This window comes from Podarcis bocagei (genome assembly GCF_964188305.1).
Source record: "Podarcis bocagei genome assembly, chromosome: 3".
Taxonomy (NCBI): domain Eukaryota; kingdom Metazoa; phylum Chordata; class Lepidosauria; order Squamata; family Lacertidae; genus Podarcis; species Podarcis bocagei.
Genome location: NC_138127.1, coordinates 29,173,753 through 29,186,752, shown reverse-complemented (window position 1 = coordinate 29,186,752; position 13,000 = coordinate 29,173,753). Strand labels below are relative to the sequence as shown.

Sequence of the window (13,000 nt, the reverse complement as noted above, 5' to 3'; positions counted from 1 at the left end):
TTGAGCTCACACGGTTACGATCAGATCTCTGTGATGCTCTATTCAAAGCTGTGCCAACACAGCTTCTGTAGTCCCTCCAGCTTCTTGTTGAACAAAAACCTAAAACCAGGAAGTATCTTTCATTGGAAATGTAAGTTTGTTTGCTTGTAATCTTTCTAAAAGAGGTGGTGAACCTTTTTCAGGTCAAGGACTGCACTACCATGGGGGAAACGTCGGGACTTATGTACCAGAGGCAAAAGCGGGCAGAGCCATGGATGTGACTCTTAACTTTGTACAGGATACATTCCAGCCACCCAGAAGTCAGAGGTTCCTACATGCACACAAACCCCTCCATTCAGGCAGAAAGAGGCTTCCGGGCTGGGGCAGCCCACAAAGGCACAAGACCCACCCCAGGGTGTGAAAGTTAATATATTTAACTTTTTAATCCTTTTCTGTCCCCCACCCTCTGAAGAGTGTACATGCCTGTTAATCCAATTACAAAGTGCATAGTTACCTGCATGATTTTTCCATTCTTTCCACGGTAAAGTGTATACAACTGGTAGGCTCTGAATTCATGGGGAGGTGGAGGAGATGCGCAGCGGCGCTTGCTCTTGCGTTTTGGCAAATTCTGCTGTGGGTTAGGAGGCACTTGCTGATCAGCTGGTGATGTGGGTTCAGAGAGTGCCAAAACCTGATTTGTTTTTAAAAAATACAGCATTTTTTAAAAAGCCTATTTATTCCAGCACATTCATTCTCCATGAGTGCAAATGTAGCACTCATGATAACCTACCTATTGGCATACAAAAAGCCCCCATTTCCCCGTATTCCATAACAAGGTCTAATTAAACTTTGCCGAGTACACATCTGAAACATTCCACATTCTTCAGGATCAGACTGTTTCACACAATATCCATTTTAAGGTGATACCCAAATTCAAAGCTAACTGTGTTCTTTAAACAGCCCAATAAAATTGTCAAAGTAATGTGTCAAATATTATCTCTTCTATTACATTTGCTACCACTGCCCAATTTAAGTGATGAAATGCATTGGCACAAATGTGGCCACCATATGGACTTGTTTTCATTAATTCAAATCAATATTCCTGTTTGCTGCTCATCAGGCTCTGCAAACTGTTTTGGAAAATAGGTTGAACCACAACATGCTATGAACTTGTTGTAGCGTTTGCCCTCCTAGGTGTGTGACATCATACTGGGTTCATAAGGAAAGGGTTAAGTAATTGTAAATTGACTAACCAATGGGAACCCAAGGGGAGGAGTTAGAGTTAGGGTGGTTAAGAAGTCAGTCTGGAGTTAGAGAAGAGACAGAGAGGATAAGTCTGTGGGTTGGGCTAGTCTGATGTGAGAGAGTAAGAGAATTTGTTAAGAGGAGGCAGTCAAACAGTTGATATAATCAATGAGAAGGTATTAGGAAGATATAGGCCGGTAAAGAAACTAAAGTTACGATACGATACTGACAGGAATATTATCTGAGAAACCATAAACTTGTTAATATTTATAAAATAAACTTGTTTATTTGGTTCAATTTTAACAACTGTCTGGACTCAGTGTATACCCGAGAGAAACAGGTTGGTAGCAGCGGGGAAGTAAGCACAGTGGTGGCACAGGGATCAATAGACCATTAAACGTCCGGGGACCCTGTGTGACCGCCACACTTGTGCTTCTGTTAAATGCACTCAGCACCTACTATCTGCCTAAATTTCAACACATATTATAGAATAATTGGACCCAATAATACATTTCTGTGAATAAAGGGGCTTCTATTTGCAAAAAGGCCTCTGATCCAGTGGAGGGCTCCACTGCAGGAAGGGAAGGAGGCAATTTCCGCCAGTTCCCCTTTCCCCCTCCAGCGTCACTTTTAATAACTTCCAGAGGGTCCCCTGACCTTCCAGAGCAGGTCAGCAGGAGGAACACTGGAAAAGGAATCAGTAAAGGTTGCCTCCACCTCTTTGAGCAGCAGTCTGCTCATGTGAAGTCTGGACCCAAACCTCCTCCCCATGGTCAAGAGCAGGAGCAGCTAATCCTATTAAGGCTGTGTGCTGCAATCACCCATGGTCAACCCTTCAGGCCTCTCACTTGGCATGAGGGATTCACAGAAGCTGGTGATGATATTAACAGCAGCAACTACTACTACTACTATTACACTTTTTTAAAAGCAAATGGGGACACAAAAATCTGTGGGGCCCATTGTTCCCCTCCGGCTGAAGGTCAGCTACCCCATGGCCCATTCTCTTTGAAACTATAGAAAGGTTGATGATGTCTCTGACAGAGGGCACCAAAAGTAGGCATGTTTTAGAAAGCCTGCCCATGAATGGAAGGAGATGAGAGAAACCGCCTGGATTAAGAGTGCCCTCCCGCTGTCATTCTGCATCTGCCGGTACCTTTTCTCTTGGTTTTTTCTTTTTATTCTTCCTCCCTCTGAGCTCTGATAAAGGCAACTGTGCTTCCTCTTTCATGTCACCTCTCCCCTGAAGGGCCTGGTCACTGCTGTGAGTGTCATCAGCAGCTGAGGCACTGCCCTGTTTCAAAATAAAAGCACACACAGGCAAGGGGGCTAGAGATGCTGATCTTTGCTCTCTGATAAGTTCTCACATTCAGACCTGAACACAACAGTTCTCCAAATTCCAAACAGAGCAGCAGCAGCAACCAAAGAGGGCTCACCTAGGTTGTAATGCAGGTACTAATTATTTTCCTCCAGGTGCTTAAAGCACAACAACGCAAAAGGTGAAACACTCATGGCAGATGAAAAAAATACTTTCAAGAGGTGGAGGACTCAAGCACTCAGACCACATTCCTTGCCTTCAGTACATAGAAAGCTGGCTGTACCTTGCTTTGCACCACTTCATCTCTTGGTACAGACTGGGCACGCCTTTCCTCTTTCAGTCTGTCCCTCTTCTTCCTCAGGCTCCTTCCACGATTAAAGCGCAAGATCTGCATGTAGCAACATTTCAAGTTAATACCATGATGACCCAGTCATCCTGGTCCAATTACAGAAAGGGATGCTTTAAAATATCTGCCTGGTTCCTAGAATGTAGCAGCAGCAGCAAAGTAAATTCTGAAATGGGCAGAGAATGTAGTTTTTGAACCAAATGCACTAACTACAGCACAGCGTACAATACATTAGACACAACACACCCCACTTCCTTATGCATGCGAGAATGAGTATCATCAAGTCTTGTCTTTGTCAACATCTGGAACACATCCACTTCACTAGTGTGTGAGACATTTATTCCAGAGCAGTTTTGCAGAATGATGCTTCTGAGTCGATCATTAATGAACTGTATTCATAATGTACCTGTGGGGCTTTAGTGAGTAGAAGAGCAACTTCAGGGTTGTCATGTTCTCTGGCAACTTCTAGCGGGGTCTGACCAGCCTGCAAGAGAAAAGGATAACACGATTCTCTCCAAATGACATTTTAGAAATTAAAAGAACCAGACACTCCTTTCATCAATGCTGTCCTGTCATCCAACACTCAGGAAAAAATAACTAGAAACAGTAAGAATAAGGACTTCAGTGCTTACATTGTTAACGGCTGTACCATCAGCTCCTGCTTCCAACAACAGTTTGACCACCTTCTTATGATTCAGAGCAGCAGCTACATGAAGTGCCGTGTCGCCAGCCTAGAGGTTAAGAAAGCAGAATGAAACTTGAACGTGCCCCACCTTGAGGTCCGGACAAACAGCACCATTTTGTGGCACCCAAAAGAAGGGTGCACATTTTGTATTATATTGTTGAGTCATTCTAGCAGACTAGTTGAATACTCCACCTTTCTGCCAGTGCAGGACCCAAGGCAGCTCACAGCATAAATTAGAACAGAAACAACTAAAAATGCATAATAAATAGGATTTTTTAAAAAAATAAAATAAAGAAATAGCCCTATTAAAAACAGCAGTGAAAATTTGTAAAGCCATTTAAAAGCACCCACACCCACAAATGTATTCCCCAGTATACAGTGGTACCTCGCAAGACGAACGCCTCGCAAGACGGAAAACCCACTAGACGAAAGGTTTTTCCGTTTTGGAGGCGCTTCGCAAGACGAATTTCCCTATGGGCTTCCTTCGCAAGACGAAAGCCCATAGGGAAATCTCCGGGACAGCGGGGAAGCGCAGCGCGTCTTCCCCACTGTCCTCAGACCTCCTCCGAAGGCTGGCGGCGGGCGGAGAGACCTCCTCCCGCCGCCAGCCTTCGTTTCTCCACTATCCCAGACGGCTTTTGAAGGCAGGCGGGGGGGGAGCAAAGACTTTCACCCCCCGCCCGCCTTCAGAAGAGGTCCAGGACCTCTTCTGAAGGCCGGCGGGGGCAAAAGTCTTTGCTCCCCCCTGCCTGCCTTCCCGGGAGAGCGGAGAAACGCAGCGCCTTTCTCCGCTGTCCCGGAGGGCTTTTGAAGGCAGGCGGGGGGGAGCATAGACTTTCGCCCCCCGCCCGCCTTCAGAAGAGGTCCAGGACCTCTTCTGAAGGCCGGCGGGGGCAAAAGTCTTTGCTCCCCCCTGCCTGCCTTCCCGGGAGAGCGGAGAAACGCAGCGCCTTTCTCCGCTGTCCCGGAGGGCTTTTGAAGGCAGGCGGGGGGGAGCATAGACTTTCGCCCCCCGCCCGCCTTCAGAAGAGGTCCAGGACCTCTTCTGAAGGCCAGCGGGGGGCAAAAGTCTTTGTCCCCCCTGCCTGCCTTCCCGGGGGCTTTTAAATCGCCCCGGGACAGCGGAGAAGTCCCCCGCTGTCCCGGGGCTTTTTAAAATGCTGGCGGGTGGCAGCGGAGGCTTCGCTCCCGCCCGCCAGCATTTTAAGATCGCCCCGGACAGCGGAGAAGTCCCTCACTGTCCCGGGGCTTTTTAAAATGCTGGCGGGCGACAGCGGAGGCTTCGCTCCCGCCCGCCAGCATTTTAAGATCGCCCCGGACAGTGGAGAAGTCCCCCGCTGTCCCGGGGCTTTTTAAAATGCTGGCGGGCGACAGCGGAGGCTTCGCTCCCGCCCGCCAGCATTTTAAGATCGCCCCGGACAGCGGAGAAGTCCCCCGCTGTCCCGGGGCTTTTTAAAATGCTGGCGGGCGACAGCGGAGGCTTCGCTCCCGCCCGCCAGCATTTTAAGATCGCCCCGGACAGCGGAGAAGACCCCCGCTGTCCCGGGGCTTTTTAAAATGCTGGCGGGCGACAGTGGAGGCTTCGCTCCCGCCCGCCAGCATTTTAAGATCGCCCCGGACAGCGGAGAAGTCCCCCGCTGTCCCAGGGCTTTTTAAAATGCTGGCGGGCGACAGCGGAGGCATCGCTCCCGCCCGCCAGCATTTTAAGATCGCCCCGGACAGCGGAGAAGTCCCCCGCTGTCCCGGGGCTTTTTAAAATGCTGGCGGGCGACAGCGGAGGCATCGCTCCCGCCCGCCAGCATTTTAAGATCGCCCCGGACAGCGGAGAAGTCCCCCGCTGTTCCGGGGCTTTTTAAAATGCTGGCGGGCAGCAGCGGAGGCTTTGCTCCCGCCCGCGAGCATTTTAAGATCGCCCCGGACAGCGGAGAAGTCCCCCGCTGTCCCGGAGCTTTTTAAAATGCTGGCGGGCGACAGCGGAGGCATCGCTCCCGCCCGCCAGCATTTTAAGATCGCCCCGGACAGCGGAGAAGTCCCCGCTGTCCCGGGGCTTTTTAAAATGCTGGCGGGCGACAGCGGAGGCATCGCTCCCGCCCGCCAGCATTTTAAGATCGCCCCGGACAGCGGAGAAGTCCCCCGCTGTCCCGGGGTTTTTTAAAATGCTGGGGGTGGGAAGAAAAGCCCTTGGTTCCCCCCCCCAGCCTTCAGAAGAGGTGGGGGACAGACTGTCCCCGGACCTGGTCTGAAGTCGGTTTCCATAGGAATGCATTAATTGATTTTCAATGCATTCCTATGGGAAACCGTGCTTCGCAAGACGGAAAAATCGCAAGGCGACAAAACTTGCGGAACGAATTAATTTCGTCTTGCGAGGCACCACTGTATTGGCTTTGAGACTTGTCACACTTTACCAATTCAGTGTAACTAAATATTGTAAAGGATCCTACGGAAGCCACAGCCAACACTTGTCACCAAGCTTGTTCTACAGCATCTTTAATTCCTTTGGACAATCCAGTCAACAGTGCAACTCAGGTTGCATCTTGGACCCTAATTCCAGAGCCCTGCAGACCAGAAGGTCCCAAAGGACCACCTAGAGAGTGGCAGATGATGAAGGCAAGTGCAAACAGGATGAGCATCAGTGTACCTCCAAGGTTCATGATATGTCACCAGAGCTTCCTTTCTTTCTTATTTCTAATAATATTTTTATCACAAGGCAGCTGACTAGGCATGTAAATGGTTACAGGTGCTCATTTTATTATTTTTACTTTTGAAGTATATTTTTCTACAACGTTCTGAAGTAGATGTGTTGAACAACAAGACAGTAGAAGCAAACTTCATTTTAGTCTTATAGCCATGATGGTGTTGTGACTTAAATCAGTGGTTCCCAAACTCCCCCACCGACCCACCCACTGACCACTTGAAAATTGCTGAAGATCCTGGCAGACGACTTAATGATCTTCCTGCTGGTTGCAGTATTTGCAATGAGCTATGCAAGATGCCATGGAATGAGTTGGCAGGAGCATAGACTCAATGTTGTAGCTTTTCATTTACAGATATATATATATTTAAAGAGTACAGATAAGAAATGTAAATGCAACATGCTCTGATGTGACAAACTAAGGACACACCATTTCTTTAAGGCAATTCTTGATGCCAAAATAATACCTATGATATAGCAGCACTTTAATTAAAAGGAATAATTTCAAAAGCTTCCTCCATTGTTCAAAGCACAACAGCCACCTCTTTTGTTCTAAATACCGGAATCAGATTATACTTTAAAAGCCTTATAGAAAATGGAGCGTAGTGGCAATGAAGTTCATGCACTGACCTGGTTTTTTTCATGGACAGAACAGAAAGCACTGAGGAGCACCCTAATGATGGGCAAATGATTATATCGAGCTGCGACATGCAAACAGGTGTCTCCTGCCTAAAAATAAGGGAGGCAAATCACAGTAAGGAAGCTAACATATTAAAGCTGTGGTTCTGTGGAGTAAGCCTGACTGGACACAGTGAGGAAATATGCATCTGGGTAAACATGCAGGGGCAAGTGCTGTACACTGGAAATCTGGTTAACCACATGGAACAGTTATGCTTCTTTCCCTCCAATATCCATGGCCCATTTAGTTGGTAACTGAGATATTATGGTTCAAATAACAATAGCCAGTTTATACTTATAGTTTGCAAATGTGAGGCCACCTTTTGTCGGTCAAGGGCCACATTCTCCCAGGGGTAAACTCTTGGGGGCCTCATGCAAGTTGTAGGTGGGAGCAGAGAGAGAACTGCTCTGGATCAGAGGCATAGGAAGGTCAGGTGGTGGTACCCAGTGCAGACAATTTCTTGTCACACCCCCCCATTGATTATTTTAAAATTTTTTTGCCTGAAAAAATGGTTTTACGTTATTTCATATTTTCTTACAAAGGAATGTGGATTCTGAGTCTCTGATAACAAGTAAGTGACTATGGACAGATACGTCAATGTGGATTGTGTTTTGGCTTGTGTTATTTTATTTATATTTATTGTTTGTTTATTTAATAAAATTTATTTTAAAAAACCTGCAAAGTGGTTTACCAAAACAAAAAACACCACAGCAGTAAAATCAAGAAAAATTAACAATCCTACTTTAAAACATACAAAAGCTAAAATGCTGAGATTAAAATTACCGTATTTTTTGTTCTATAAGACTCACTTTTTCCCTCCTAAAAAGTAGGGGGAAATGTGTGTGCGTCTTATGGAGCGAATGCAGGCTGCGTAGCTATCCCTCTTGCTGTTCTGGCTTCTGAGATTCAGAATATTTTTTTCTTGTTTTCCTCCTCCAAAAACTAGGTGCGTCTTGTGGTCTGTCTGGTGCGTCTTACAGAGCGAAAAATACGGTACTTCAACTTCCTAAGCCTCTAGGTATGCTTGCCTAAAGAAGAATGCTTTTAGCAGGTGCCCGAAAAGAGTCTAGCAAATGCACGTGCTTTGTTGAAATTTCAGCCTTCACTGATATGCATGAAATTTCATATGTAGCTACATAATCCATAGTGTAGTAAGGTAAGACCTTTGGAGAAGGCACTTTTTTAAAAAAGTTTTTTTATGAAGCGCCCTAGTAGGGCAGTAATTGTTCCTTGATAATTTGTCACCCCCCCTCCATGATGGCACCTGGGGCACCCCCCCCTTTCCTACGCCCCTGCTCTGGATTAACTAATCTGGAATAAAGACTACCCTGCGTCAATTTTCACCTGGGTGACCCAACCTAATGTGGGTCTAGTCAGAAATAAGCTCCACTGGGTTTGATGGGATTATACATATGCACGTAAGTACACAGATGATGTGGGGTTTTTTTAAGGTACAACACAATTGCTATCTTGGAAAATAAACAACAGTAATTCTTTCTGACTCTAGTATGCTCTATGCACTTGACTGAAAAATGGAGGAACAAAACACCGGAAGAAACTGAAGGCAGAGAGGAATGGGGCAGCTTCACGAGGCAACGCTGATATGAGGTTGGGGTACAAGCTGCCCTGCTGCCCTTATAAAATGTTTTTCTGCCTTTATTAGGTTGATTGCAAATTTGCTCTTCTCCTGTTAAAATGTACAGGTTTTTAAACCTTCAGAAAACTCATTCAATACCATTCAATTGATAATTAATTTGGAATGGGACCGGCCACAATACTCAAAGGCTGCATTTGAGGGTTTTTCTCTATCAAATCTGGAGATATAGATTTTGGTAACACTCACATTATTTTTTATATCAGCCCGAGAGCCTCCAAGCAACAGGACCCGAACACTTTCGGAATGACTATTTTGGCAGGCCAGGTGTAGTGGTGTGTTACCTGCCTTAGAAAAGAGATGGGGGGGGGGAAACACAATAGTCACCTTTAGAAAAGAACAAGAAACTACCTCACACCATTTCTTACAATCCTGTTAGATCACCTATACATAACTTTGTTATATATTTTGGTAGTTTGCCCTTTGGGCATTAAAAAATGCCAAAATCAGCTGTTAAAACAACATTAATTCTCTTTTTTACCTGCTGTTTGATAATATCTTTTGCTATAAATAAACTTAAATTTCCTGACTTCAAACCAAGGGTGCTCTTGTTCATTTAAAATTTCTCTGATTTCTTTTTCTTGGTCATTATAATAGAACTCCCTAATCCTGTATAATTCTAGTTTATTGGCTACTTTTTTAAAAAACAACAACTGGGTTCTATTCTTGTTATAGAAAAGTAGAGCATACATGGAGGAGGAGAAGTAAATGGGAACTGGATAGGAATCACTTTGTTTCCATCTAGATTTGAAAAGTGTGATTGTAGTTTTTAAGAAGGGACTCTGTGCCCATTCTAAGTCCTTAAGATGTGTCTTAAGGAAAATGGCTGCCACTATAGTACCAGGATTTCATCTTTACACTAACCCACACTTTAACTTTTTTTTTAGTAATGTCACAATTTGTCTTAAGTGATTTGCTTCATCATTAGGGATACCCTATGACCCTTCACATTTTGGCTTGTTTGATTTGTGATCACACACACAAACACCTTCTAGTAACTTTTTCCAAGAGTGTTCTGAAAGATTAACCAACGCAGAAGAACAGCATGAAAGGTGGCACAATTAGCAAAAGTCACCTCCCGGCTTTCTGCAAAAGGAAACACTCTTGCTGACTTAGAAAAAGACAGGATCCAACCTTTTGCTGCCCCCCCCCCCAGTCCTCTCTGCAAAACGTTCCTCAAAACATAATATAGATGAGAGGAGGAAGAACACCTGAGTCTCTCTCAAAAGTTTGCAACAAGAGCTTATCCTAGTGTCTGAAAGTCTCATGGAAGACAAGCTGTTTCCCCTCAGTTTTGCCATTCATGTGTCTGGCTTTCTTGTTTCTGATAAACGGGGTTTTTTTTAATTGACATTTTCTTGTTTGTTCAATTCATTTTCACACGCTTCTGTACTGATTAGGGTGCTAGAAGGACTTTGATAGTTCTTCAGCCATAATTAATGCAACATTCACTCCCAACAGAGCGGTGTGTGCGCGTGCGTCAACTGCCAGAATACAAGTTTTCCCTCAAAGAGAATAATCAAGGCATAGTCCATCTTAAATGAAATGGAAGAGTGTTGCCAAGAAAATGCACTGCCACTTATCCAGAAATGCCTCTGCTGGAAACTACTGATGAGGAAAAACTCCCATTTAAAAATTAGTTATTCTTTTCTTTTCCTTTTTTTATAGAGCAGCACTTGAATGCTCCTTTCTGCATGCATCTCACCTTGTTTCTGGCAAGAACGTTTGCGCCTGCTTTAACAAGCAGTTTGGCAGACTGGCTGAATCCATGCCAAGAGGCTTCATGGAGAGCTGTGTTCCCATCCTGAAGGCAGAAGAAAAGCAGCAGTTTAGAGTTCTGTGTCCATATAGAGAAAATACTGCATACATCCAGAGGTGCTATTTATAATTCTATTTGGATGCCATGTTAAATGACTGAATTACTATATGCAGACAATGGGAATTCACATACTCACTGCCACTCTCTCTCCCCCTTTTCAGGAAGTAAAACCCTCCTGGTCCCAATCTTTGTTAACCCAGCATCAGCTCAGCATCAACATTTAATTTACCTGAGGCTAACCAGAGTTTGAAGTACACTAGAAACCATAGCTAGGTGCAATCCCTGGTTAGAATTAGTTCTGGTTAGAACTAGTACAGTACAAAGATTAAGTTTTTGTAAGTATTGTATTTACAGTATTTACAGTGATGCTGCTGTGCGTGTATGTTGCCATATGCTGTGTTGTTTTGTATTTAGCTATGACTGATATTTACTTATAAAAAATGAAGTTTGCCAATTCAATACAGATGTGTATTTTCAAGAGCTTGTAGTTGTGTTGTGTTATTCTGCATTATATTTATTTCCTCTATGACACAAACAAGTTGGAGAGAGCTTCCTCCAGAGACGACAACATAACACAGAAAGAGAATAAACACAAAACTGACAATAACCTTGTCTTGTCTGTCCAAAGCGCAGCCTTCGTGGATGAGAGCTGCTATTACATCTGTGTTCCCCACAACGGTAGCTCGATGCAAAGCTGTCTGGTCACCCTGCAAAGAGCACCCATTATTTACTAACACACATTTTATTTCAAATCTACATCAACATACATGCATATCAATTAGCCACATCAAAACATCCCATCCCCATAAGCAGCAACATACACAGTGCTACTGAAATACTGTATGAGTTTAAGAGCAAGCCACACTCTGGTTTCCAAATTCTACAGAATGTTCACACTGTGCAACATTACACTGGTCTAGCTATTAGCAGACATCCTAAGCGATTAGGTCACTTCACATGTTATACTTTTCCTACACAGAAAGAATTCTCATTTAGAAAAAGAAGAACATGAAACTTAAGTGCAGGTTGTCGTCACATGTGAAGTTTTGCAGCATGAAAACTAATGCGCTGACAACTGTATGTGGTGAGCCACAGAGGTTATCATGCTCCGCCCGCCCACCCCATGGTTTTCCTTGCAGAAGCATTACATGACGTAACCATTAACTGCTGGTAGCTTACGATTCTGAAAGTCATACCCCACTCCAACACACACTGCTTACAAATCATGGGCCTCACCATATGTCCTCCCTAGCAAACGTCTACCTAGCACTATGTATCACCAGATCAGCAGATTAACTGACTCAGAATCACTCAAGTAGCTCTGAGTGTTCCTCAATCATCTAGTTCTTTCAGATGGAACAAAATCAGGCAAAGTTCAGCAAACTAACAGGCAATTTGACTGACGTCTGCAATATCCATTGATATCTAGATAGCCCAATGAACAATGCAGTTACAAAGGCCGCATGTTTGACTGGTCAACCAACTATTTGGACATGTGGTGGGAGTTCTTTTAAGCCTTATGCAGCCAGTGGGGCTGTGTTGCTCTCCTGGCTTACCAACACCATGTGTCACGGCTGGTTACTGAGAGGAGAAAGGGAGAGGCAGCAGGGAGCTTGGCACAGTGAAGTTGCAGCATCACAGCTCCCCACACTGCACCCACAACATGCCAGTTTCCCCACTGCCTCACCCTCCCTCTTGGTAACCAGCAGCAACACACACCTGCTGGCCACTACTGGGGCTTATATTTGATGAAGAGGAAGAAACAGGCCATGATCCTTGGCTGAGTGTTACATCAGAACTAGGGGTGATGGTTTGTTTCATTCGCAACAAACCATACAATCTGTCACTAATATTTGCCCTTGGGATTCCTAACTGGTTTGTTGAAGCGAAACAAACCACATCCCATGGATCAGACATTAACACTAAACCAGGGCTGTTGGTTGTTTTGCCCCACCATTAGTAGGGAGATGAACAGGACAGGAAAACCTTTTCATGATACACCATTAGGGTTACCGTGACATGCAAACTAGATCAACGCATGTTCAAACCGCAACCACTATTCCTAGAAGCTATGTCTGTTTTCAGTCTAAATAAAGAAGCTGGAATGTAAGTTGAGTGGCTCCATGCAATGCCTAGCCTGCAGCAAAGTGGTTATGTGACAGTTTGCAATTTGACCCATTGTGAAGCTATTGGGGAAAGTACAGAAAATATCTTCAGATAGCAGCAGGAGACCATTTTATTTGTACAAACATTTCAAGGAACAGAGAGTTCTCTGAGTGGCAGGCATGTTCAGATACTATTTTCTTTCAAATACTATTTTCTTATTGTTTCAAATGTTATTTTCAAAAAAATATATAAGGCCAAATTATAGAAGATCATAAAATCATAAAATTAAGCTACATTTTTCACTGGGATGCATGGGACTGAAATGAGCTACTATGATTCCCTTGCAGCTCAAACCCAAAGCCTTCTAACTGGCACGGCTCAAGAGCCAGCTGTTGCAGATAGAATGGATTAGGCTGATGATTGTTTCATAACAAAAGACCCACTTGCTCACCCGCTTGATAGATTTTGTTGTAACAATTA

The 13,000-nt window shown here is 44.6% G+C and overlaps 1 protein-coding gene across 12 annotated transcripts in view; it reads right to left on the bottom strand.

Annotated features, from left to right (window-relative positions):
* The window catches only part of ANKRD6 (ankyrin repeat domain 6), a 66,198-nt gene that overhangs the window by 7,057 nt on the left and 46,141 nt on the right, over window positions 1-13,000 (bottom strand). For 11 of the 12 annotated variants that reach the window (XM_081186552.1, XM_081186559.1, XM_081186553.1 and 8 more), the window contains 9 exons: window positions 11,023-11,121; window positions 10,301-10,399; window positions 8,785-8,883; window positions 6,893-6,991; window positions 3,518-3,616; window positions 3,292-3,369; window positions 2,823-2,927; window positions 2,378-2,515; window positions 494-670 (listed from right to left, as the gene is read on the bottom strand). In XM_081186552.1, the coding sequence (XP_081042678.1) occupies window positions 494-670; window positions 2,378-2,515; window positions 2,823-2,927; window positions 3,292-3,369; window positions 3,518-3,616; window positions 6,893-6,991; window positions 8,785-8,883; window positions 10,301-10,399; window positions 11,023-11,121 (993 nt within the window). The remainder of the gene's footprint in view (window positions 1-493; window positions 671-2,377; window positions 2,516-2,822; window positions 2,928-3,291; window positions 3,370-3,517; window positions 3,617-6,892; window positions 6,992-8,784; window positions 8,884-10,300; window positions 10,400-11,022; window positions 11,122-13,000) is intronic. The other variant, XM_081186560.1, reaches the window with a different exon arrangement.